Source organism: Panthera uncia (assembly GCF_023721935.1).
Source record: "Panthera uncia isolate 11264 chromosome C1 unlocalized genomic scaffold, Puncia_PCG_1.0 HiC_scaffold_3, whole genome shotgun sequence".
Taxonomy (NCBI): domain Eukaryota; kingdom Metazoa; phylum Chordata; class Mammalia; order Carnivora; family Felidae; genus Panthera; species Panthera uncia.
The window spans coordinates 55182294-55209720 of NW_026057584.1; the positions used below are offsets into that span (position 1 = coordinate 55182294).

Sequence of the window (27427 nt, forward strand, 5' to 3'; positions counted from 1 at the left end):
TACAGTGAGCACATGGTGGCCCAGTTTCCTTCCCTCGTCCCTTCTTCTCTGCCCCCCACCTTGTCATCCCCATGCCCTCCACACATGTCCTATTCTAATCTCCTTTCCTGCACAGCTGAAACCAAGAGAGCAGTATTTGCACGCTCAGCTCTTGTGTGTGGCTAACAATCAATGATCCCAATGATCAGAGACTATGAGAGTTTAACAGGAAATAAGGAAAGTAGCAAAGGACCATTGTTTAAAAGTTAAGTTCTACTTCTGGTGTCTGTAATCAAGCCTCTGTATTAAGCTTTGATTCCTCTATCCCTCTCCTTGTTCCAAGGAGAATGAAAGAAAAACAATTATAAACAGCTTCATCAAACGACTCTTCACATCATTAAATCTGTTTATGTAAACCTGCTGTTTATGTAGAAGCAGGACATGAATTCAAAAACATGTTGTCCACAAATTCCAGAAGCTGGCAAGGAGGGAAGAGCAACTGATACTGAGCTCCCTGGTAATTCCCCTGTGATAAGGTTGGTCCCTAGCCCTCCCATCATGCTGGCTCTACCATGATCCCTTTCACCTGGGGGCCTCTCTCTCAGGGTAGAGGTTGAGAGTTGAAACCTCTATTATTCCTATTGTCCTTTGGAAATGGAGCTGTTCTTCAAACCTCAAGAAACTTTCACCTCTTACTTTCTTAACCACCTCTTCCTTCTGTGGAGAGTGTTCTCAGAGAAAGTATCCTCTTACATCTGTCCATTGAATTTAGCTAACATTTGCAGAAAGCCTGCCAAGTGGCTGCCCTCTGGGTGGTACAGAAATGAAGCAGACACAGTTTCTGTTCTGTCCCGCCCCTCAGAGAGTCCCTGTCTAATAGGATAAATGAACTCAGACACAGCACTCTGTAAAGTACCTGGCACAAAGTAAGCCCTCACTAAGGATTTCTTGAATGAATGAGCAAAAGAGTGAGTACACAGTAACTTTCATGGAGAGCAGGCTATGGTAAATGCTACAGAAGAGAAGAGAACAAAATATCCTGAGAGAATTGTTGGGAGAGGCTGCCAGTGGTTAGAGACACTGGGGACGGCTTCATAAGGGGAGACAGATAAGAAACGGGGTCCCGCGGGGTGAGACAGATTGAGGTTGGTGCACTAAGGCTTTCTGGGGATGAAAAATCTCTCCTGACTTTTTCTCAATGGCACCACCATGCAGTAATTTTCTACATGAGGGAGGTAAAATGATAGGAACACAGGGATGGCGAGGGCTTGTTCAACAAGATACTAGACTAAAGAATGGCCAGGTTGCCGGCTCTCCACAAGAGGATCACCTTCCCTGGCAGAAAAGGCAAGCTGATTTCACATTCCACAAGTTTACAGTTCCCCTGATCTTTACTTTTTGAGATGTTTAGCTTGAACTTGATGAGTCATATTTTCCTCCAGTGTATCTTGGATACCCCAGCACTGAATATATTTGTTTCCAAGAGTGAATATGGCACAGTTTGCTAGAGAGAGAAAGCCTCTCGAGGTTGTCTTCTCTAAGAAACCAGGCAAAGGAAGGACTGGGGTTGTAATCAGGATACTTTTGAAGGGGACTACCACACTTGAGTCTGACAGAAATAATTTGTTTTGAATTTCTGGAAATTCAGTATTCCATCCATCTGCAAAATGATAATCATCTGTTATGAATGGAATTGTATCCCACCCCATTCACATCCCCCCCCGGAAATTCATATGTTGAAATTCAACACCCAGTACCTTAGAATGTGACTGTGTTTAGAGATAGGGCCTCTAAAGAAGTGATTGAGGCTAAGTGAGATCCTAAGAGGGGCCCTAATCCAAAATGACTGGTATCCTTAAAGAAAAGGAAGGAAGGGTCACAAGGGATACCCACACCCAGGAAAGGCCATGTGAGGACACAGCAAGTAGGCAGCCATCTGCAAGGCAAGGATAGAGGCACAGGAGAAACCAAACTTGCCAACACCTTAATCTTGGACTTGCAGCCTCTAGTACCATAAGGAAATATATTTTTGTTCCACGTGTTGTGGAAGCTTTAGCAAACTAATGCACTGTCATCTACTGAGGGTCTACTGTGAGCCCAGCACTGTGCTTTCACTTAACACTTTCAATGCTATGAGAGTTATTTTTACGTTCTTTTTTTTCAGAAGAGAGAGTAGATGCCCGAAGCCATAGCTCTAGTAGGTGGTGAAACTCAAATTCAAAGACATAACTGTTGGCTTTGACATTGTGCACATAACATACCAGCAACCCACGTTTACTAAGTACTAGCCATGAAAGAAGTACTAGGCTATAATGATTGCTAACCTTTGAGAATCTTAATATTTTCCCTATGGAACTTATAAATGATAAGAGACAGACTTACAAAGATAAATACATACATACATACTGCATGGATGAGAACATCTGGAATTAATAATGCCATGGCAATGTCACTGTGAATGTAAGCTAGGAAAGCATTCAGAAGATTGTGAAGATAACATAGGGTAATGATCACACAGGGGACAGGGGACAGATTCCGCAGTTTCCTAGTTATATGAACTCAGGGGAGTTCCTTACATTCTTAACTTCAGTGTCCTCATTAATGCTAGGTGGGGCTAAGTAGGATTAATATAGAACATTACCCATCGGGTTGTTGGAGGATTAAATGAGATACCATAAGACACTTTGCATGGTATTTGGTATGCAGTACATCTTGATAAGTACATCATGGTGATAAAAAAAAAAATTCTTCTAATGTGTATGCTACTAAGTACTAACAAAAATAGCCAATCTGTTCGAACATGGTTGAGTTCTTAATAGTTTAAATGAAAATTATTGTTATTAAATTTATTAATATTTTCACTGACCCTTATATGTGGGTTTCTAAATACAATTTAATTTCCAAAATATTTTTTAACATTTATTCATTTTTGAGAGACAGAAAGAGACAAAGCATGAGCGGGAAAGGGGCAGAGAGAGGGAAACACAGAATCTGAAGCAGGCTCCAGGCTCTGCGCTGTCAGCACAGAGCCCAACGCGGGTCTCGAACTCACGAACTGCTAGAGCATGACCTGAGCTGAAGTCGGACGGAGACTCAACTGACTGAGCCACCCAGGTGCCCCAAGCTTTTTTTTTTTTTTTTTTTTTTTTTTTTTTGAGAGAGAGAGAGAGACAGCACGAATGGGGGAAGGGCAGAGAGAGAGAGAGAGAGAGAGAGGGAGACACAGAATTCAAAGCAAGCTCCAGACTCTGAGCTGTCAGCACAAGCCCAACGCGGGGCTTGAACTCACAAAGTGCGAGATCATGACCTGAGCCGAAGTCAGATGCTTAACTGACTGAGCCACTCAGAGGCCCCTTTTTCCAAAGTATTTTTGTCCTCCAGCATGTTTAGCTTGAGTCAGATAGCAACGCACACCACCAACAACACAACTGGGCAAATGAAAACGTTCACCAGTGTAGGGGGAAGGTCTGACAGAAAGGCAGGACAAAAATTAATAAAATATCTGATAGAAGTCAAAAAGCAAATTAAAAGTGAAGTGTTGTGTGTGTGTGTGTGTTGCACGCGCATGCATGCACAGGACACTGTGTGCATGGATGTGAATGTGTTTTCAGAAGCACCTCTGTCCATCTGAGACTAAATCCAGGTATGATTCAAGACATGGAATTGGGGCTGAGGAATTGGCCCCACATCCGTCTCTGCCTCACTTGATAGATTGCTTCTTTACTGCAGGTGATTGCTTTATTCAGCCCTAAGAGTAGAAACTTTTTTTTTAGAATGCTTCATGTGCTTTTATGGCACAAACCAATAAAAATATTTACTGGATCTATAAGTAAAAGTATATAAATTCTTATTTATCTTGCCACATAGAGGAGCCATGAAAAACATGGAAAGTTGAGTCTGTTTTTCTCCAAGAAGCTACCCAACGACATGCTGAGGCAAGAGCAGAGAAATGCTTAGTTTCAGAAGTGACAAAGAGGCTCTACTATACTTTTGGGTGCACAGGATGGGAAATAGTTTCTACTGAATGCATGAATACTGAAATATTTATTCTGATCAGCTCACTGGAAAGTGATGATTGGGTGGTTAGCCACATATATGCCCATGGTGACAGATTACACTCCTAACTCCAATTAGCAAGCCAAGAAGAGTATGGAACAAAGGGAGAGAACATGGGATCAGGCCAGTAACATGAATGGAAAACCCAAACCAAACCATGTCCTGGTCAGTGGCTCACACCATCCTCTTCACCCCCAGTATGGCCCACTGTTGCCCTTAGCTTCTAATTTTAATGCCAGTGTTCAGGTTTTCCTCTCCCTGACTCTCTTCTCATGAGGGAGTGTGGAACTTTGTAACTGGGACCCATCATCCCAGCACACATAAGGCAGGGGCAGGTAGACTTTTACCAAAACTGGAAGTTGAGCTTCCATTTCTCTTTGATCCCCCAACATTATCCTTCTCTATCATTCACAGACCTCCAGGTGCCTTAGGCGTCATGGTTCAGCATTAGTGTTTGTTTATTTCTATGAATTGTTATTAGTGGAAATCCTTTGATAAGCCGTAATTTCAAGCTACAGAAACAAGGGAGGATGATGTTCCTTAGTCTTTAGTGGTTTGTTAATAAAGTGCAGAACCAACCCACCTGGTCCCTATTGCTGGTTTCTAAACCCTGATACATCATCAGGAGCTTATGTCCCAGACAGCCTTGCCTCTTGAAATATCACATCATGGTGATATTTCAGGCAAGCAGGAGAGAGAGCTCACCTGGAATTATAGATCTACCCCCACATCCTGGCATGTATGCAGTTATCCATTAAATCCATGTTGAGATCATATTTGTGCATGAAGTTGCGTTTTTTTTTCTTTGCATTATTCTCGCCAAGAGTTAGGAATTTCTTTTTTTCTAATTTTATTTTTTGAGAGAGAGACAGAGAGACAGAGCATGAGTGAGGGAGGGACAGAGAAAGACACACACACGCAGAACCTGAAGCAGGCTCCAGGCCCTGAGCTGTCAGCACAGAGCCTGATTTGGGGCTCAAACCCACAAATCATGAGATCATGACCTGAACCAAAGTCAGACACTCAACCGACTGAACCACCCGGGTGCCCCAAGAGTTAGGAATCTCTGACAGTCTTTTGCAAATTTGTTTGTGAAATTAACATCTAAGTCTGCTCACTAAATCCAAACCTTTTTTTTTAAGTTTATTTATTTATTGTGTGTGTGTGTGTGTGTGTGTGTGTGTGTGTGTGAGAGAGAGAGAGAGAGAGAGAGAGAGACAGACAGACAGACAGACAGAGAGAGAGAGAGAGCGGGGGAGGGGCAGAGAGAGGAAGGGAGAGAGAATCCCAAGCAGGCTCCACACTGTCAGTGCAGAGTCCAACACGTGGCTCGATCCCACCACCAGCAGATCATGACGTGAGCCGAAATCAAGAGTCAGATGCTTAACCGACTGAACCACCCAAACACCTCACTAAATCCAAACCTTTGAAAAAATTATAGCATGCCAAGGCTAATAGCAGAAAAGTTAACAGTGTCAGATGAAGTTATTGTTTATTTTCTAAGATGCCTGGGTTGTTCCAGAAATTAATATAGAGTGCGTACTGGTTAGAGTAGATGGTATTTAAGCTATAAGAAGCTGACATTTGAAGTGTCTTTTTCTTTTAGGTAGAAACAATGTTGATCAAATCTACTTTATTTGATATAGGATCTGTATTATTTCCTAAAGGTTATTATTATTATTATTTCCTAGGTTATCCTCTATATATCTCTTTTGTAATATTGTTTAATTCCAAATTCATCTTTGAGTACTCATCAGGTGGACTTAGGGACTTGGATGAACTGCCAGTGAATGTAGAGTTTATCCTCACTCACACACAATTACAGAGTCCCTGCTATGTGTCCTACAAGCTGCCGGGCACCGTGGAGTGTGGAAGGTGTCAGTGGCTGTGCCTTCCTTCTCTTGGGTAATACTGCAGCAGAGAGGGGCAGCAAGGACTCAGGCAACACTCACAGCGCAGTAAGTTGTGGTTGAGGTGAGCAAGAGGCTATTAAGTTCCAACCAAGTATGTGAATCAGAGAGGCACTATACAGAGGGGATAGGTGGTTCTGGCAGGGCCAAGGGCGAAACGCAGCAATTTGCTGGCTAGAAAGACCATGCTGGATGGGCAGCACTTGCTTTAGGGACTTACCTCCTCCTTAGAGGGATGAAGCAGGCTATCTTGCCACTCAGAGTCACAGGGCCACTGAGCTCAGATTGGAGCCTCAACTCCAGGACCTCTCTGGAGGGGTCAGGGGCCTCTCTATGTGTCTCCTTCTACAAATAGCTCTGGTGATGGTCCAAACAAATAGTGCATTAGGTTCACTCAAAATTAGAAGGCTACTTGACTCACATATGTTGCCTGATCTTGGATTTCTGCATACATGTGTGTCTATGTGTGGAGGAGTCACAAGAGTGGTTGGCAGAAAGTCCCACAAGCTCAAATCCACCAGAGGATGTTGTGGCATGGCTTGGAGAGAACTAGTAAAGTAACTTTCCACGAGATTATCAGGTCTTCATCCACTCATTCAATAAATGTTTCGTGAGTTTCTTCCAGGTGCCAGGCACAGCCCACAATAGTAAAAACTATGCTGGACACCTAGGACACAAAAGTAAAGAAGACAGACACAATCCCTACCTTCCTGTATCAGACATTTAACAAATAATTACATAATGTATTACTGATGTTGCAGGGATGTCATTATTCACTGCCCCACCTCTCTCAGGGAGCCGTAGCTGGAGCTTCCCACCTAAGTTCAGGTGTGCGGCTCCCCCAGCAGCACTTCTGTAAGTATGTAGGACCCTACCCCATTTTCTTGGCTTTATTGGTATCCTTAGATATTATGTATTTGGGGACCGAGCAGAGGTGTTGCTGCCCAGAGAAGTGTCACTCCCATTGAGTGATCAGTGGGTTAGGTGCTGACATTGATGAGCTAAAGTCTTCACCAGTCCCCCATGGGAGGAGTAGCTGGTCAGTCCTCGAGTGCAAACAATGGGAGGTTTCCACTTGAGCAAAGGCAGCACAGTCTATGTGTGGATCCTGATTCAGCTACTAGGTGCTCCTGGGAGCTCAAATGATGCTTCCATGGCGGTCCTTTGCTAGATGCATCTACATCCTAGGCAAGTGCACTGGGATCAGCTGCCAGGCTCCCAGACACTCTCTCCTTCCTCTCTTACCCCATTCTGTGACCTCTGTGAGGTGGTGACATTCTTCCTTCCCCCTTTTTTTTCTCCCCCAGGAGCTCCTTTGGTTCTTTCAAAATAGATCCTGATGGTCCATTGAATCAGAGCCCCACTCCACTGAGAACAAGTTCCTTTTCTTGGAGAACACAGAGGGCTGCTTGACAATCACATTTTCCCCAGAAGAGAAAGGGAAGGGTTTGCTGCTGAGTGAAGCAAAGAAAGGGAAAAACAAAGAAAGTGTTTTTCCATATGAAGAGTCTCTATCTATCACCTGCCACCACAAAAACTGTGACCAGAGCTTTGAAAGAGGACTTCTGGGAGCTCTGACCACAAAGGACAGAGCATGGTTACCGCCCAGGTACAAGGGAGCAGGCTGGTGGACAGTGAGGAGGAGTCAGTCCTGGAATTGCAGGCAAGGCAGGCTCCTGGGCTGTGGTCCAAGACTGCAGTGGGAGCTTGGCCAAGCTGGTACCTCACAGGCTCTAAAGGCTGATTAGACAAGTCCTGAATCAAGCCATTTTCATCAACCTGGGGTCCTGCAGGTCTGTGCCTCCTGGTATTATAACATCTTCAGGCAAGATGGGAACTCTACTCTGCCCATGCTGTGCTCTGCCTGGAATAGTCCATGTTTCCTAATGCTCCTGGTGAATTTGTATTCCTCCTTCAGTGCCTACATCAACTGATCCTCTTCCACTGTGTGGAGTCCTCCTATATGCTCCCTCCTCTTGTTGCCTCTGAACTTGATGCTTCTAATTTTTCACTAATCATTCTGTTCACTCTTCTTCCTCCCTGCATAGACCATGGGCATCTCAGGAATGGAGTCTTCATCTTTTCTTAGGTTTCAATACGAGCTTTATGACCTTGAGAACCTTTTAATCATAGTAAATAGTTTTAACATTTTCAATTATTCTAAATATACTTTATAAAGCTGAAGTTTCACAATGATTTAAAATTAAGGCAGTGGTACTAAACTAGACATATTTCATCAAACTCTCCCAGGGATTCCTATAGTGCCCTGTATTTCCCCCATCACAGCACTTACCACACTGTATTGTCATTGCCTGTTTGCTTCGTTGTGTCCCCTGACAGACTGTGAGCACAGGGACCACATTGATTTCATAACTGTATCTGTAGCACAGTGCAGCGCCTGTCGTAGGCTTAGGCACCCAATACAGGTGTGTTGAATGAAACTGAACTAAATTCAGAGGTCTCCTAAGGGAGCAGGTAGAGTTGATTTTCAGGGTCTAGTCACCAAAATCCTTTATGTCCACTCCTTCCTTCTTTGAGGCTAATATCAGTATAAAAAAATTGGGGCGCCTGGGTGGCTCAGTCGGTTAAGCGTCTGACTTTGGCTCAGGTCATGATCTCGCGGTCTGTGGGTTCAAGCCCCGCGTCGGGCTCTGTGCTGACAGCTCAGAGCCTAGAGCCTGTTTCGGATTCTGTGTCTCCCTCTCTCTCTGACCCTCCCCCGTTCATGCTCTGTCTCTCCCTGTCTCAAAAATAAATAAAAACTTTAAAAAATAATAATAACAAGTATAACAGCAACATGCCAACAACAACCATAGTTATAACAGTCACTATTACTTAGTGTTTCTTATTTTCAAGCACTGTGCTAGACTCTTCATGGATGTTATTTCATTTACTCCTCACAGCAACTGCACAACATAGGTTTATTATTATGTCTTCATGGAGGACGCTCAATCTCAGGCTTACTTCAGCTTCTTGCCCATGACCACTTAACAAGTAGGGTCGGGGATAGGATTAGAGCCCATATCTGCTGTGAAGAGGGTTCTAGGCAGCTACCAGATAAATTGAATAAGTAGCTTCAAGAAAAAACAATTACTAGAATCTAAACCACACTTTTTTAGAAACATCACTGTACAACACCCTGATTGAGTCAAACCTTTTTCTTAAAGGATAGCATTGTTAGGTTGATGTCCTATCAGTTGTTGGCAGTGAATTATTTTTTCCCAACATTTTATTATGAAAATTTTCAAACATAGAAAAAGTCAAAAGAATTGCATAGCAAACCCTCATCAATCAGTGGCTTTTCACTTAATTGGGCAACCCTTGTATTCTGCCTTCCATCCCCCAAATTTGCTCACCACCCAGAGCCACTCCATCTCTGAGTAAATCAGTGCTGTACTTATTGAAGGGATAATGTTTACAACAATGGTTCTCAAATGTTAGCAAGCATCAGAATCACCTGGAGGGCTTGTTAAACACAAATAGAGTTTCTGATTCAGAATTTGCATTCATTTTTTTAATGTTTATTTATTTTTGAAGGAGAGAGAGACAGAGTGTGAGTGGGGGAGGGGGCAGAGAGAGAGGGAGACACAGAATCTGAAGCAGGCTCCAGTGTCTGAGCTGTCAGCACAGAGCCTGATGCGGGGCTTGAACTCACGAACTGTGAGATCATGACTTGAGCCAAAGTCTATGCTTTACCAACTGAGCCACCCAGGCACCCCCAGAATTTGCATTTCTAACAAGCTCCTAGGTGATGATGTAGCTAGTCTGGAGTCCACACTTTGAGAATTACTGGCTTGGGGAAATTTTCCCTGAAAACCACAAGAGATGTTTCTCTCCAGACTCAGAGATAACATAGCTGTGTCTCTATGGGTTTCCTTAGCCCTTGTCTTTTTTTTTTTTTTAATTTTTTTTTAACGTTTTATTATTTATTTTTGAGACAGAGCGAGACAGAGCATGAATGGGGAAGGGGCAGAGAGAGAGGGAGACACAGAATCGGAAGCAGGCTCCAGGCTCTAAGCCATCAGCCCAGAGCCCGACGCGGGGCTCGAACTCACAGACTGTGAGATCGTGACCTGAGCCGAAGTCGGACGCTTAACCGACTGAGCCACCCAGGCGCCCCAGCCCTTGTCTTTTTAAAAAATCTTGTGAACTCTGTAAATTATCTAACATACCAGATTCTCTTTGTAGTGGTTGCTGGGATGCTTACAGACAAATTTCTGACTATTCTTACAAATGTCTTGATGCTAGGGCATGCATTTTGTCTAGTAACTTCACTTCTGATCGTGATTTATATTCCTATCCTTAGTTTCCCTTTGATTTGTCTTTCTGGCCTATTTTTATTTTTCCTTATGCTTTGTTGTTGCATAGATTTTTGTAATCCACATTAAACCTTTTTTGGAATAAAGTTTATGTATATACCACTACCACTAGCAACAACAAAACACTTTGATATACCACATTGACTAAACTTTATTAAGAAAGTAGTAAACTTTTCTAACAGAAAAAAATTTTTTAAGAAAAATTACCTCAGAGTGTTCACCTCACTTAGGTACCACAGGCTTGATTTTATATTAAAGACTCAACACATCATCATCTCTCAGTGCTAATTCTATTTCACCTTACCCCCTGCCTTTAAGACCATTGTAATGTACTTGATGCAAGATGGATTAATCTTGTACTCTTACTTTTAAAAAATTTTCTTTAGTAAAGAAACTACAGAAAACATGGTAATATATAAACAAATATTGCACCAACTGACATGAGATATCTGTATGTGTTTAAGAAGAAATACTTGATACCTTTTTTAAAAAAAAACAACTTATCTTTTATCTTAAATGCCACATACTACAAAAAAATAAAATCACCATTAAAATGACTAGTTTCTTTGAAATGCAGTGTTTAAATGTTCAGTGCTGCAAAGGAGACTGTTTAATTCATAAACATAAATAATAAGGGCACCTTAGAAATATGAAAAGCCAGTGTTAAAAAGACAGTCACATAAAAGAAAGTTTCTCTATTTCAAAAGGTAACGGTCACTCTGATGTTTCTTTTACTTTTGGTTCTCACCATGACAAGAAAAATTTGTAGGAACCATGCCTTCTAAGGCTTATGTTGTTGCGTGAAAGAAAACAAAGATCTTTCCTGAGAGCAATAGAAAACAGGTATAGCTAAGATTGTTTAACTAGGACTGCTCAAACAGAAATAAAAGAAAAGCCATAAGATTTTTAACTTCTGGTGAAATTTCTGAAAATCTCATGTTAAGAGATGATAAAAGTTTCATTCTCCTATTAAGAGATTCAAAGGGGGCGCCTGGGTGGCTCAGTCGGTTAAGCGTCCGACTTTGGCTCAGGTCACGATCTCGCGGTCCGTGAGTTCGAGCCCCGCGTCGGGCTCTGTGCTGGCAGCTCAGAGCCTGGAGCCTGTTTCAGATTCTGTGTCTCCCTCTCTCTCTGCCCCTCCCCTGTTCATGCTCTGTCTCTCTCTGTCTCAAAAATAAATAAACGTTAAAAAAAAAATTAAAAAAAAAAAAGAGATTCAAAGTTATAGGTCTACTCGAGTCTAGAAAACCAAAGTGAATTAAGCAATAATTGAGGATAATTAAATATTAGTAAGAAAAGGGACATATTTTGTACCTAGGAGCTAGTATTTCTTTAAACTTTCCTCTCTTTTTCAATACAGTGATTTTTGGCTACCAATTTTCCTTGCTTTTATGCACTTAATAAAGACAAGTACATAAGATGCCCTTTGACTTACTATGTAATGGGAAGCTTTGGCCCTCTTTAGGTGAAGCTTAGGTATTCATGTGTACCGAGATTCTGGGAGGAAACAGCTGCCAACATGTACATAACAGATTTTGAATGTACGTAGGATCACCTGGTGAGTTTGCCAAGGTACAGAACCCATGTTAAACTACAGAGGACTTAGAAGAAAGCTATGGACCCTCCTCCGCAAATCACAAATAATCACATTCAAACCAGTTGCACACATGCTTCAGGGACCTACTTACTGCTTTAATGTATATACTTAAAAACTCTAGAAGATAAAGTGACTGTAAATATTACAGTGATTTATATCACTGCAGAGAAGGAAATCATTGCTATAGGATGAGATAGGAATGAATGAATGGGACTGAACTTGTAAAGAAGTTGAGGTTTGAATTTCTGTTGGCACAGAGTAAGAAAGAAGTCAAACCTAATGGGGGAGTAGGGGTAGAATAATCTGAAATGTGGAGGGAAAGATGAGAATAAGGATGATGAAATGCCCAACCTGATGCTTACATACAAGGCTAGAAGATTGTAACACTGGATGGGCAGTGTTTATGAAGAGGCTTGAATGCTGAGCTAAGGAATTTCACTTCATTCAGCAGGCCACATTGAACACTTACAGGTATTTGAAGAGGGAGTTACATGATAAAAATGGTGTAGGCTGAGTTAAAGGGATTAAGCCTATGTTTTAATACATAAACATGTTAAAATGTTTATATTTTAATCTGAGATAAGATAGGACCTTACAATTCTTTTAAAAATATTTCTTGACAATTCTTAGGCATTTATATTCGTTCTTCTGTTCCCGCATATAAACTGAGCCTATCAGCTGCAGTGTTTGATCATCTCATTATTGTTTGTCTGGCCCCAAGAACAGGACTCAGATCTTCACATCACTGCCACACAGGCTACCAGCTGGCTCACAGACTTTGTGGCTTCTGGTGGTGTTTTTGCAGACAAGTGAGTGGGTGTTACCTGCCAGTGTGCTAGGCCAGCACCTTCTCTGTGGGCCACACACTGTTGGGGCTTTGTAGCCCTCTTTCCTTTGAACTCTGCATCTTTCCCCACATGGTTCACGTGTTGTGGGTTCCCAAATATCCCAGACTCCCTGTTTAGAAGTTGATTTAGGAAAGTAACACTATTCTGTACTAATAAGAAATTGTGTCCTCTTCCCCCCACCCCCGAACAAAAACAGAAATTCGTTAAAATGTCACTCTTCACCGCTGGAAATGTGACTATATACTATGGAAACAACTAGTTACTTCTAGTACTGTTAGTCCCTGTAAAGCCTGAGTGCATCTGTGTGTGTTTTAAGCATTTCTCACCTGTGTCCCAAATGTCAGAGAAACCTTCCCAAATTTCTGACAGAAAGGATCCCATCTAGATAGAAGGACCCCTCATCTTCCTACTCTATACCCAACATCTCCCCTGTTTGCTGCTTCCCTTACTCTACACTTACCTTGCCTGGTCAAGGGTAGTATCAGCCCCATGAATGCTCTGCTGACCAGTTGGAAGCTAAAGTCATTTGCCTGAAGTCTTCTTCTGCTCCTTCAGAAGATTAGTTATTGTTTTCAGGATGGTCTTGTGAGTATTTAGCTGACTCTGTGTTCCCTCTAATCAAAACAAAGCTAACAACTGAGGCTATTCCTAAGGCAGCTGTGAGCTTAGAGACTTCCCAAACGAGTTCATATGTCTGAAACATGGTCCCCTCAAGGGGATCAAGGCTGTTCATCATGAAAACTGGATTGATAGCTATCTGGATCTAAATCCCAAACACTACCCTGGTACATCCAAATTAGCTTGCATAGAACAGGGATGGGGGACCCTCTTGGCTTGATATCAGCCCATTTTTTAGAGGCAGTGTAGTGGTTAGGAGCCAGTCTCTAGAACCAGATGCCCCGGGTTCAAATCTGCCTCTGCCAATCACAACTGTGTGAATTTGAACAGATTGCCTATCATCTGTAACATGGGATTAAAAATATTCTTTCCTTCTTAGGATCCTTGTGAGGAGCAAATGAGTTAATATGCATAAGGTGCTAGAACAGTGCCTGGAATGTAGTAAGAGCTATAAAAGTGTGGCAGTATAAGAGCTTTGCAATCCGTTCCACATCACCACAGCTCAGTCTCCTGTCTTCATTAATCCCAGGATCCTAAAGCCCCCACCTTCTGCTCTTGTCCATAGGGGGCAGTGAGTGAGTGGGCTGGATTGGCAACAAGTCATTTTTCCTTTGAAATGCTTGGGCTGGACCACCACCCACTTTGTTGTTTCTTCCCATTTTCTGAGCATCACAAAATGTAATATTCATGTGTCAGGGGATCCAGGATTGTATTTTAACATTTTACAGCCTCTTTGTAAAGCTACCTTTTCAATTTTAGAGGAGGCAGTTTTATGAGTCCCTTTGATAACCACTTAACTATTAAGACCCAAACAAAGAAGAGGAATGGTCAAAGGATATCAGGTACTCCCAGCCAGCTAGAGTCCCACTTCTTGAACATTATTCAAATTAGCTCCAGGACTCATAATTCTGTGTTTTCATTTATTGCTGCAGTAAAGTAAATGGTTCTTTTATCCAAATGTTATTTCCTGGCTATTAATTCAGTAGTTATTTTGGATTGTAGCACTCCTCTTTGATTTAGGGATATGGTGCCTTATAAATATTTAAAAGTTGAAGACTGACACTTGGAGAAATTGACTTTGATTTGTTTTGTTAATATCCCGTGTCTACAGTAATTATAGGTTTGGAAGATGTGGTCCCATTCTCAACTTATCAAAAGACATGCAGAGCTTGTATTTCTATAACAAGGAAATTTGGCAACCGAAGGCTCTTCCCAAATCTTTTGCAAACTAGATCTCCATGCACACCTGCTCAGGACACACACTACTTTTAATTCTTCATGATTTCCTCCAGAAGCTGCTCTTGAAGCCAGGAATGTGGATGAAAACTATCTATACTTCTCAAAATAGCTGCAACTGGTCATTTCTGAAAGGCTTGGGACTTTCTCTGCATCTACAAGTGCCAGCAAGGGTTTACGACAGGGCTCAGGGTGATCTATAGACTGGTATGATTTAACTGTGGATCAATCAACCTATTAGGGGAAAAAAGACAAGGTCAATAAGTATGGGTCTTGGTGAACCAGAGGTCACCCTACATTTTTCAACCTAATGTTCTTATTTCCTTTCCATTAACATTTCATAATGAAAAAATGCCTATATTCTTTAATTTTTAAGATAATTAAGTGAATTTAGTGCCTTTGAAGTGTAGAGGATTTATAATGGTGTCAGGGAATACACTATTAATAATCTACAAGACAGAGGCCACCTGGAGAGCAGCACAGGCTCCATTGCCATTTATGCTCCTCAGCAACCAACTGCAAGGGGGTGGGGGGGGGGGGATGGTTAGACTTCCTTTGCCAACTCAGAACCAGACTCTTCCCCTGGGAGCAGAAAAACTTGTGTCTTTTGGGACAAGGCTTCGACCCTCTTGGGAAGTGGTTTTCCAGTTGTATTAAGGTTTGAACTTGAACAAACTACAACAAGCACAGATACTCTAAGTACATAGACATCCATGAAACATGTGGTGGATGCAGAGCGTCCTTCTTGCGTTTCCCTCAGGGAAAGAAACACAGCAGCCACCTCTAAGATTGTTACAGCCTAAAAGGCAAGGTCAGGATTGACACAGGGGTACAGAATAAGAGAAAGGTGTGCATGGTTGCCGCCAGGCCCATGCACAGAGAAACAAAGGTTTCTAAAAACCAGAGGTTAGCCTACTTCTGAGTTCTCCAGGCTGATCATTTAAGGCATCATTTAATAAACATAATTTCAATAATTTTTGGGCAATGGTAGAATAAACTCATTTTCTTCTGTTCCTTCCTCGGGCCCCACTAAAAAACAATAAAGGGATTTTTTTAAGGCATAAATTCTCAAAAGCAAAGAAATTAGGAGAGGGCTGGACAATACCAAAATTTCAAAAGCTAGAAAACAGATGGATGAGTATTAAGTAATTTAGCAAACCCAAGAAAGCCAAAATAAACCAGCAATGGGAAAAGCTGAGAAGCAAACCAATTTATACACAGAGCCCCTCTTAGATAGCTCCACAACTGGCTAATTAAGTACCTTTGGAAGTGGGGATGAAGGTGGGGCTATGTACAGGAAAACAGGGAATCTAAGAAGCAGTGACATCTCCAGATCCTTTGCCTCACACCTCCACTTCATAAACACTGGGAGCTGTGTTGGCTTAAGATGGTATAATAGCTGCTCTTGGGGTTCGGAAGACACCAGCATGGAGCTTGAGGGTAGGAGTGCATGCTGAAGACACTGTTGAATGAGAAGCTAGGAACCCATGCTGAGGCTCTTCCCCCAACCCCCTTCCCAGCCAGGCTCCACCCACAAGATTCTTCTCTGGGGAATCTGAGTAGCTAAAGAGCAAAGCTCTAAAGGTACCCGCATTTGGTGGCTTTCCCAAGGAAACAGGTCAGTTAGACTCCCCCTCCAGAGAAGGCAGCAGAAGCTCTTACAGGAGCTATAGAGCCTGACTTGTAAACTGAAATTCAAAGATGACCACATAGCTAAGGAAAACCTCTAACACTCTAAAGCCTCTAATATATGAAAATGATTGCTCAAAAGATAAGCTGATTGAGACAGAGACTAAACCATCAGCAAATAAATGGATAAAGAAAATGCATTACAGTTGAACCTTGAATAACATGGGGGTTAGGGGCACCAACCCCCGTGCAGTCAAAATAACGCATGAAACTTTTGACTTCCCAAAAACATAACTGCTAATAGCCTATTGTTGACCATAAAGAGTCTATATTGTATTGTATTTATTAGGTACTGTATTCTTACAATTTTGTTAAGAAAATCATAAGAAAGGGGCATCCCACTCTTGATCTTGGCTCAGATCATACCTGTATCAGGCTCTGTGCTGACAGCGTGGAGCCTACTTGGGATTCTTTCTAGCCCTCTCTCTCTGTCCTTCCCCCGTTTGCACACACACTCTCTCTCTCTAAAAATAAATAGACTAAAAAATAATAATTTTTTTAAAGAGGATCAAAGAAAGAGAAAATACATTTACAGTACTATGCCTTACTTATTGAAAAAAGACACATACAGGGGTGCCTGGATGGCTCAGTCAGTTAAGCGTCCGGCTTTGGCTCAGGTCATGATCTCATGATTCATGAGTTCGAGCCCCATGTCAGGCTCTGCACTGACAGCTCGGAGCCTGGAGCCTGCTTCAGATTCTGTGTCTCCCTCTCTCTCTGCCCCTCCCTAACTCGCACTCTGTGTGTGTGTGTCTCTCTCTCAAAAATAAATAAACATTTAAAAATATATTTTTTTAAAAAGACACATATAAATGGATTCATGCAGCTCAAACCCATGTTGTTCAAGGGTCAGCTGCATACACATACTGTGGAATATTAGCCGTAAAAAAGAAGGAAATGCTGTCATATGGTACAGCATGAATGAACTTTGAAGAAATTATGCTTAAGTGAAATAAGCCAATCACTGAAAGACAAATGCTACATGATCCCACTTATATGAGGTATCTATAGTAATCAAACTCATAGAAACAGAAAATAAAATGGTGACTGCCAGAGGCCTGAGAGGAGAGAAGATGGGGAGTTGTTTACTGGGTGCAGAGTTTCAATCACACAAGATGAAAAAGTTCTAGATGCCTATCGTACAACCATGTGCATATAGATAATACTGTACTGTATTTATTATTGTTCTTCTGTGTTGTGGGGAATAACCAGTGTTTAGATTTTAATCTAGAAATGTAAGCTGTTATGGAGGAGCATGCAGTTGGGAAGGAAGTTCCAGAATGTTTAGAATGTCCAGAGTTGGATTTCATTGCTCAGCCAAAATAATCCCAGGGTACAGATTACCCCTTGTATAATTTATACCCAGCAATTAGACTAGAAATATGAATCCAGAATGTCTCTGATAACCTGAAAAGGTGGAAATGATTACCAAGAGTGGCCCAAAGGATATGGTTAAACTCAATGAAATCAGCATGAAAATGATCCCCAAGGATTTTTTCTTCCCTTTAAGTTTGTGTGGGGCAAGTGATTGACAGCTGCCTAATGTGAGTGTTTTGAAAACCCTGAATATGTATGACCAGTATTGTAATTAACGTTGTGATGTTGATATAGAATGAAACTAAATGATATTGTAAATTTATTCTTTTGATGAAACATATGCTTGTGCTGATCCTCCAAACAATTATATTTTATTAAGAGAACATTTTGTGCCAGAGATGTGATGTCTGATCCTTTTCATCCTTCTGAATATACAGAACACATGGTAACAAAGCGCATGTGCACAGCTACAGGATATTAGGATACAAGAAACAAGGATATAAGAATACAAGAAACAAGGCAAAGCAGTGTATTCCCATGTCCTCCTCTGAATAGCAGCAATTAAAATTCACAGCTGCTGGCTGCCCAGATGTTTCTTGCATTTAGTGCTTTGTAATATGCATCAGTATATATTGTATGGCTGCAGTTTCAGTAAACTAGACAGCTTTGTATTCTAAATTCTGCAGACTAGATCCAGTGTGTATATTTTTTCTTCAGATTAGCTTCCTTCCCCCCTCCCACCCTCTTCATTTGCTTGGGGCATTTGCAGTTCAGAAACAAAAGACATTTCCAGCTCAGAGTTTAGCTGTATCAGAGTGTAAGTGTAGGTCAGGTCTGATTTATGTCGCATGTCTGATAAGCAGGAAAGGAGAGCAAGATGAGGGTTTTGGAAAAGCTGGTGAACTTGGCTTGACTTATGTCTTCTGTTTTGTAGGCAGCCAACATCCCTCTGGTGTCAGAACTTGCCATCGATGACATACATTTTGATGACTTTTCTCTTGATGTTGACGCCATGATCACAGCTGCCCTGCGGATGTTCATGGAGCTGGGGATGGTACAGAAATTTAAAATTGACTATGAGGTAAGATATTCCATGTTGCGTTGACCCCAGGAGTGTACATGGGACAGCATGGTAGCCAGGTTTCCCAAATTGAGTGTGATAATACTCAGCCTGCACACCTCATGGGATTGCCATGAGAATCATGGGAGCTTTGTGGGAGGACTTTGGTTGTTGAAAATCACTCAGACAGAAGGCATCGTTTTGATGACAGCCCACTGGAGACACATACAACTGCCTGATACAACCTCTCCCTTCCCATTTCAGACACTATGTAGGTGGCTCTTGACAGTGAGGAAAAATTATCGAATGGTTCTGTACCACAACTGGAGACACGCCTTCAATGTGTGCCAGCTGATGTTTGCAATGTTAACAGTAAGTGTGTTCAGTGGTGGTGGAAGGTCATCTGTCATTTGTATGGACCTACAGCCTTCTCCTTCATATTTCAATTTCTCTGACAAATTGCCATATGATTTATTTTACACTAGAACTTACCTGCCCTGGTTATGGGAGTATATATTTCACAACAATTTCTGAACTTTAAAACTGTAAAATCACTGACACCTTGAAGCAGGTGTAGTCTTGGAATGATTGCTTGAGTCTCTTTTCAATGTTTTATCTCGGGAAACTGGTTCTCTTTACAAAAGAAATGCTTGGATTTTCAAAGTAATCTTTTTGCAGAGGATATGGGTATGAGTAACAGAACAAAGAGATCACTAGGTAAGACTCTTTAGGCTGGTGGAAAGCCATAGTAGGGGTGTGTGAGCATTACCCACAGGCACATGGAAGTCCTGAGAGAATGCCAGGGAAGATGGCAAAACATAAGTATTTACATGTAAACATATATGTTTACTTTCAAGCTGCTGACTCTATATGTGTATGTGTATTAACATATTTACCATATAAAATAGAACACAAGTTTCAGATTATTATAACATAAATTTAAGTAGCTTCCATCTTTGTAACCACACTAAAATTGAAACCCAAGATAGGGAACTCCAAATGACATACATTTTCCTTTGGCCAGATGAATAAGGACCGTCTGCACCTTCCTTATGAAGTGCTCTGCCCTGTTCTCTGCCTATTAAAATTTTACTCATCCGCTAAGGCATTGATCTAATGCCAGTTTTTCCCCAAAGTCTTCCCCTTTCTCCCCAAACATCAATAATTACTTCTGTCTCTGCACTTTGTCTAGTACAACATGTCTTTCTGCTGTGTGTTTGAAGTCACAGATCTCTCATTCTCATGCTATAGAATCAGCAGCTTGAAACTAAAGAGACAATTTCTTATTCTTTCAACATTTACTTGCTTGCCCAACATTTGTTTATTGAGGGCCTCACCAGCATTTTGCATGCAATCATGCACTTGGAACGTTTTCAACAGATGTGTGTTAGATCAACTTGAACTCAAGTGTGCATATAGCATGAAAAGATGGGACCAAAATGTCTTCACTTTTATACTTGAGAACTTGTTTTGGGGTCCTCAACTGCTTAAGGACTAGCAGATTGGCCTAGAAAAACTGGACTGGCCCTGTTCTTCTGTAATGTACCCCATTAAAGCAGTTGGTCAGTCAAATGAGGGAGGAAGATGCTTTGAACTATTAGCCTTAATTGCTTGAGGACCAATGTTGCTTTAAGAAAAATAAATTAACCGCTTTCATCTTGCTTTTCCGTATCAGATCTCGGTAGACAAAGAATAATTTTCTGTGTGCAGAGTTTATGTGTCTAGCTCACAGAAGACATTCAATAAAGAAATTAACCTGTTATTTTGGAGAACCTCTGGATTTATGGTGGATTGCCAAAAATAAGTAAGCAGGAGCCTTGTTCAATGAAGGAAAAAAGGAATGGGCTTGATACTGTGAGTTAGAGATGTCAAAGATAGAAACAGACTTCTATGACACGCCTTAAAATAGTTGGGATGGGGAAAGTTAGCAAGAGCAATGGCGTCGAGGAGGACACTTAGGAGTAGAAGGAAATACATACAAGTTTTCTTCAGTAAATGTTTCCAAAATACAGACAATCTGGATCCTTTTCAACAACTTGAAGAAAGCAGAACTCTCAAACTCTGTCTCTACAATGGGGGTATTCATACTTCCAGAATATTCCAAGGGTATAGTTATTTTTGCAAGCCTTCTCAGCAACCTTGAAGAGTATCATTGTGTGAGAGGTTTTCAGTTTTGTTTTTGTATTAATGCTAGCTCAAAAAGAGGAGCATTCTCTGTTAACGTTCCCACCCTGACTTTGAAAAGAATACATTGGTGAATGTTAGTTTTTCTCCCTCGCGTTGAATTGAGAAGCCACATCTGGAAAAGATATTATTTCCTGCTCATTAAATTTTGCTGAACTTGACTAAGGGTTACAATAGGTTGAAAATGTCAACTTCTGTCCCTAACACAAGCCGTCTCTTCAACTTGACCATGGGCAGCCTGGTTAATGAGAATTTTTTAACTAAGAAAATAATTATAGAGATGAAAAAAAGATTACTTGGTCAGTGACGAAAAGGGTGAATTTAATTTACTCATCAATTCTAATTTCTGGAATACAACCTCAGCCTATGGCAAAATGATAACCTCCTCACACTCCTGAAGACTGTTAGGAGCTTTCGCTGTTTTGTTCTCATCAGTGATTGTATTTGCATTTGAGTTATCTCATATTGCATTTCCATGTGTTGAGTTAGAAACAAGATATTCTCTTAATATAAAAAAAAAAAAAAAAAAATCACCACACACCCACCACTGGATTTGGCCTGAGTCCCAAAGCCAGAAGAGCATGGTGCACATATACTAAGTTTTCCTCTAGATGGCACTCCAAGGCAAAGTTTCTCAGCCAGTTGCCAGGAAAGAAGAGGGAAAAAACCTTCCCAACCTTCCCTCAAAGTATTTCTTTTCTTCTAGGACAAGAGATAATAAGGCACACACTGCAGCACTCTTTTCTTTAAAGAGGCACCAACAGAACCAGTGTGTCCAAAAAGAGCCCCTCCTATCAGGGTGAGCTGTATTCTGACTGCCTTGCCCACCCAGCTGTTAGCAGGAATAATACATGCGACCTTATATCTGTGGGCGTGTGTGTATTTTTCTAAGCCCATTGTCTCTGAGAGTGGGAAGATGCATAGTCCTGTATCATTGCTGAGCAAATTATGACACCATGTACAACAGGACAAGCAAATTGTAAATATACGCAGCAGCTTCCAAACCTTTAACCCTGAAGTCATTTTGAATATGAAAAATAAACTTACTGACTCAGAATTACATTTTGCAAAAGTATTCAACTGCATGTCTAGGTAACAAATAGGTTTTGTTCCTTTGGCAGGGGAGAAAAAAAAGAATGGACCACTTTGAAGAATAGGCGATTTGATGTAAAAGGGTGGAAATTTAGCTCACTGGGAACCCTACTAATGATTTCCTAATTTATTCCATGCCTCTGGCCTGAAATTCCAAATTTTGAAATGAAAGCTTCAATATTATTCTTTGCTTCTAAAGAGATGTTTATATAGTTAAAATTTACCAAATATTTTGGATTCCTTGAATAAATACAGCATGTAGTGCCAGCTACTATTTGTGGTTAAAACAAGGAATAAAAACCTGCAGATCAAGAATAATTATACAAATTCTCTTTGTTTATGGAAGCTTGTAGAATAAATATTCCATTAAGCACATACATAATGAAAGATGAGAATGCATTTCTTATATTAACATGCAGACCAGATAAAGAAAATGGCTGTGCTTTTGTTTGTATTCTGTAAAATAAAAGGTATGTGGTGGTGCTAAGGTTGCAGAGACATTTTTTGGTTTTATAAATGATGTATGAGTTCTGACAGATTCTCCAGGGGCGGGGGGAGAAAAAGGTTTCCTTAAGAGTCAGTGTTCTTTACTATCCCATAAATGTACTCATTAGCACTTTGGGCCATGCCCTGCATCCTGTAGGGCTCAATAGAGATTCATTTGAATGAGTGGATTTAGTCGAGAGTGATATTATTCATGTTGCTTAGTGTCCAGTTTTTTAAAAAACTATAAAACGATGAACAACTATCACTGTTAGAAATCTTGTTTTTCCTTCATATCACACTAAGGTTCAGCTAGGGTTCATATAGAATATTATGATCCTGCAGAATTCACTGGATATGAAAAGAGAAGAGCACATCTTCACATTAAAATTTATGGTGCTGCTGGCAGTGTGGCGCTGGTGGGGGATTGCAGTTAAACACTAATAATAACCAAGTATCACAGCAAACACATTGACACCCCCTGACATTTACTGGGGGCTTCTTAAATCTTAAATGTGGAGGTAGCGTGTTTAAGTCCATATTTGTGTTGTCAACAAGGTTATTTTCAGAGATAAGCCAAGGCATTTTATTGATCATTCAAACTAGAAAGCAGAAGGGACGTTTAAGGGAGAAAAATCCATCCTATTCACCAGCTTGAGGATAATGTGCTGTCTGCTGTCTGCCATTTTCAGAGAAGTCCTTGATTTTTGAGATAGAAAATTTATTCTGGAAGGAGATCTGAGAAGCACAATTAGAACTCTCCTCCCCACCACCCCACCACCCCCAACCTCCCAAGAAAGACAGAACCAATTAAATTTTTTTAGAACCAATTTAATTTTTGAATAAAATTGTTTTCACTAAGTAACCAGAATCCCAATCTCAACAGGAATCTAATTTCTTTGTAGATCGTAACATTGTGAGGTGCAAAGACCTGTTTTGTTCTGTAACTGTGTATAATAAAGTGACAAACAATAATCATGTTTATAATTATCAAACATCATTGTATTTCCTTTTCAATGTAAGTAGCAACTACTCTACCTACCTTAAAATAAATGGTAGCATTATCATAATAATGCAATAAAATCTGTATGTTAGAAAAGCCAGTTCTTTAATCTTCATGTAGGTATGTCTTGACTTCCAGTGTAACTTTAAAAGATGGTAAATATTTAATTTAAGAAAAGAGTGATTTTCAATGTATTTGCAGATTATCAGTACTGGGCACTATAAATTAACTATGGAGCTAATCAATTTGAATACTGTTTAAATTACATTTATGACTCCTGCTTTTTAATCATTTAAGAACATTTCTATTTTTATTCTCTCTGGCCACCTCTGAGAGCCCCAATTAGGCACTCCATGCTTCTAGTTGACATTCCCTTTATCCACATTTATTTTATAAAAGGGAAAAGGCAAAGCCACACATAATTAAGAACCTGTGTGCTAATAACCAAACATACAATTGGGCAGAAGGATAATCCAATCCATTTCCTCACACAGGAGAGTAACCTCCATAACTCACTTTAAGCGCTGCCATTCATGAGTTATGGGTCATTCCCTTTCTAGTGAAAATAAATTCTCCCGCACCATCAGCCAGAGCTGGGTATTTTTCTTAGGACATGTAAATTGTAAAAGTGTATGAACATAATCACGTCCGGCATTTCGGGGAACATATAAGCTCTTGCTTATGGACACAGGCTGGTAAGGAAATGAATGTGGTTTCAGGGTTGGGGCTGCCTAGTTACAATATAGGATTTTTGATTAAAGGGAATTTATTCTTGAGATTTTTACGGTGTTGGTAAACTGCTTAATCTGTCGCTTTGTGTTTTATGACACCAGCCGCGTCCTCCAGGTCAGGGAGACCCAGCAGCAGAGCCAGGATCGTTTATCACAGCCTCCATTTTCCACGGTTTATAACTTAGTGATGGCACTTTCTTGGGGCTGAAAACTGGCACTTCAGGGTGTCAAGTTGGGAGCTTTAAAAAGTTTTAATTCTTCATGAGTCCCGTGTTCAATTTTGGCTCAGTGATGGCTAATACAAATTTGGGTAATCTTTGAAGAGCCATCATATTCTTGAAATTCATCAGCCTGGCCTCGTACTCGGAGAGGTCTATCTCTGCACAATTAATGTTTGCCAAGTAATCGGCCTCATTTTCTGTACTCACAAACCACATGTTGTATTATATTCAGTTCAGTAGTAATTTATCATAAACTATAAACTATCTTCCCAAACAGGAACAAAAAAAATCTCTGCCCTCAAAATATTGCAAAGCACATATATTTTTAGTGTTGAAAGCTAAGTCCTTAAGAATCAAATATGCTTTTTCTTGTTTCTTCTTGAAATACAATGTGTGCTACATGCATGCAGATATATTTCTTATATTATCTAAATTGAAGTAGAAACTGGGTTTTTTTTCAAGCCTTGTTAAGATACCTACCTGAAAATTCCCATAATTATACCATTTGTATATCTTTTTACACATTTTATCAAAGTATGAGAGCAGAGGTGTTTGGCCAGTTTTTGACTACATCAGATCTTCTTGAGAATGAAACAAAGTGTGTTGACACATGCTGGAGGTTTGCTTTAAAAGACTCTAGCACACAAACCAACAAAACAATACATGTGAACAGAGAGGTGAAACAAGACCAGCAAACCATGGATCCTGTTGAAGTTAGATAATGAATATGTGGGGGGTCATTATAGTATTCTAGTCTGTGTATGCTTTTAACTTGCCAAAATAAATTATTTAAATTATGGTGGTAAGTAGATTAAAAATTAAGTCTTGGAAGTGGTTAAAAAATAACCCAATAAAATTTATTAAAATCAACCCAGTTTTTTTTCATGCACCAAGCGTTTTTCTCAACACACGTAATTACACCAGACAGACCACTAAGTTTTGCCTTTCTCAGACTTCCATGAGCAAACATTTGCCACATTATTTTAGGTTAAGAGTCACAGTATGTCCAAAACATGACTTAGGTTTTACAGTTTGATGAAAAGTGCCTTCAGAGGCTTCTGCTTGTAACAGAAAGTATTTAACAGAAAGTATTTAAATATAGACTGTAAGGTTTTCCCAACTCTTAGCTTGGTAAGGGAAGGGTCATTGTAGACTTAATCAGTATTTGGCTGCATTCATCTTGAGGAAAAAGAGAAGCAAATTTGATCAAACTACCCCACTCCCATGGACAATTAGACAAACTACAACTGGTTTGTGTAACATTACATGCTTTGGTTAAAGAGACACATAAACATAGTGCTGGATGTTGGTCCCCTAACAGCTGGAAAGGTTCTGGTCTCTGGACCTCAAAAATAGGACTGAAGTGCCTCTTTTTCAGCTCAGCACACTGTAAATATTATGGTAAATATTACTGTAAATAGCAGAGGGGTATAACCATTAAATCTAGATGCTCTGGTTTGTGAAGTAGTGTTTTTTCCCTAGTAGAGGATTGTGGCTATTAACACCTGTTCTCTCCCTGGTCGACAAAGGTAGGATTTTTTTTTTTTAATTTTTTTTTTTACGTTTATATATTTTTGAGAGAGACAGAGTGCAAGCGAGGGAGGGGCAGAGAGAGAGGGAGACACAGAATCTGAAACAGGCTCCAGGCTCTGAGCTGTCAACACAGAGCCCCATGCAGGGCTCGAACTCACAAACTGCGAGATCATGACCAGAGCCAAAGTCGGACGCTTAACCGACTGAGCCACCCAGGCACCCCAGTAGGATTCTATTTTTAAAAGAAGGTAGGATATGGCATCAAGTAGCATCCATTAGTTTATAAGCGCTCTTGGTAAGTAATTGAAATCTGCTTCCACCTTAAAGCTTGAGAAAGTCCTCTGCCTAAACTCATTGCTTTGGAGCAACTGAATAGGTTGATGCCCATCAGCCTGTCCCTTGGATTTGTATGTTGAGAGGTAGCCATTCCTTCTTGAAGCAAACAAAACAGAGCCCCAAAGGGAAACATGCTGGGCTTACTGTACATGCCCATGGAGCCCAAACATGTGCCTTAACAACTCTCACGACGCTGTTCCACCCACCCTGGGGTGTGTGCTCAGTTGGGAGGGTGACTGAAGGCACCCTTCTCATAGCACCTCTGATTCTTGTTCGCAGATCTAAGTTTCACAGATAGACATGAGCATCCTGGATGTGGCATTTACAATGAAGCCCTCAAAGAGTGCTCTTTGGCTAAAACAAATTTGATTTTAATACTGTACCAAACGAAGACCCCAGACAGTGACCCTGCAACACTCTGCACACCAGAAATTAAGAAAACCAGAAATTAAATGTTGTTTCTTTAAATGCTGCGTTTCAGTCCTAAGCTCACATCACTTCCAAGCTGAAATCATCTGTAGGTCCGTTGAGACATGACACAAATTAGGGATATGGTGTGCAGATTCTTCGAGAAGGGCACTTCCTTGAAAAACCATGTTTGCCAAAACCCCTTGGAATGGTCTGAGCAGGCCTCATTGCTCTTCTTACCCCGAAGAGACAAGGATGAAGGGGAGAAGAAAGACTCTACAAAAACCCATCACACTCTCCCTCAACCTTAGCCAATCCACTGAGGACTCTGCTTCTGTGCCTGGCTGTCAGCATCCATGGAGGAACATTCAGAACCAAGAACCTTCACTTTGGAATTTCTGTGACCATTAGGAATTTCTAGTAGATCATTGGACTCCCTCCCTCCTTAGTCTGCCGTGGCAGATCTTGAAATCAACAGGATGAACTCAAGAAATCCCTCATCATTCAGTATCTCTGACACCCAAGGTTCAAAAACAAATGTGAAGGCAGAATTTCTGGCATCACTTTCTCAGATTCCCATGCCAGTTCACACATATGACAAGGAGCATGCAGTCCGTAATCTACCTTCTCCAGAAACACAGCAGGGTGGCTGAGCATGCTGTTATATATATATTTTTACCTACACACACACACACACACACACGTTCTTTATGGAAATTTTGGATGCAAAGGAAAATTTTTAAGTCACCTGTGATCCCATTACTGGTAACATTTTGATGTACATACTTACAATCTTTTTTTATGCAT

At 40.8% G+C, this 27427-nt stretch overlaps 1 protein-coding gene across 4 annotated transcripts in view; it reads left to right on the top strand.

The window, feature by feature from the left end:
- The window catches only part of PDE11A (phosphodiesterase 11A), a 413203-nt gene that overhangs the window by 302672 nt on the left and 83104 nt on the right, over positions 1 to 27427 (top strand). For all 4 annotated transcript variants that reach the window (XM_049615974.1, XM_049615976.1, XM_049615975.1 and 1 more), the window contains 2 exons: positions 18504 to 18650; positions 18894 to 19001. In XM_049615974.1, coding sequence (XP_049471931.1) covers positions 18504 to 18650; positions 18894 to 19001 — 255 coding nt within the window. The remainder of the gene's footprint in view (positions 1 to 18503; positions 18651 to 18893; positions 19002 to 27427) is intronic.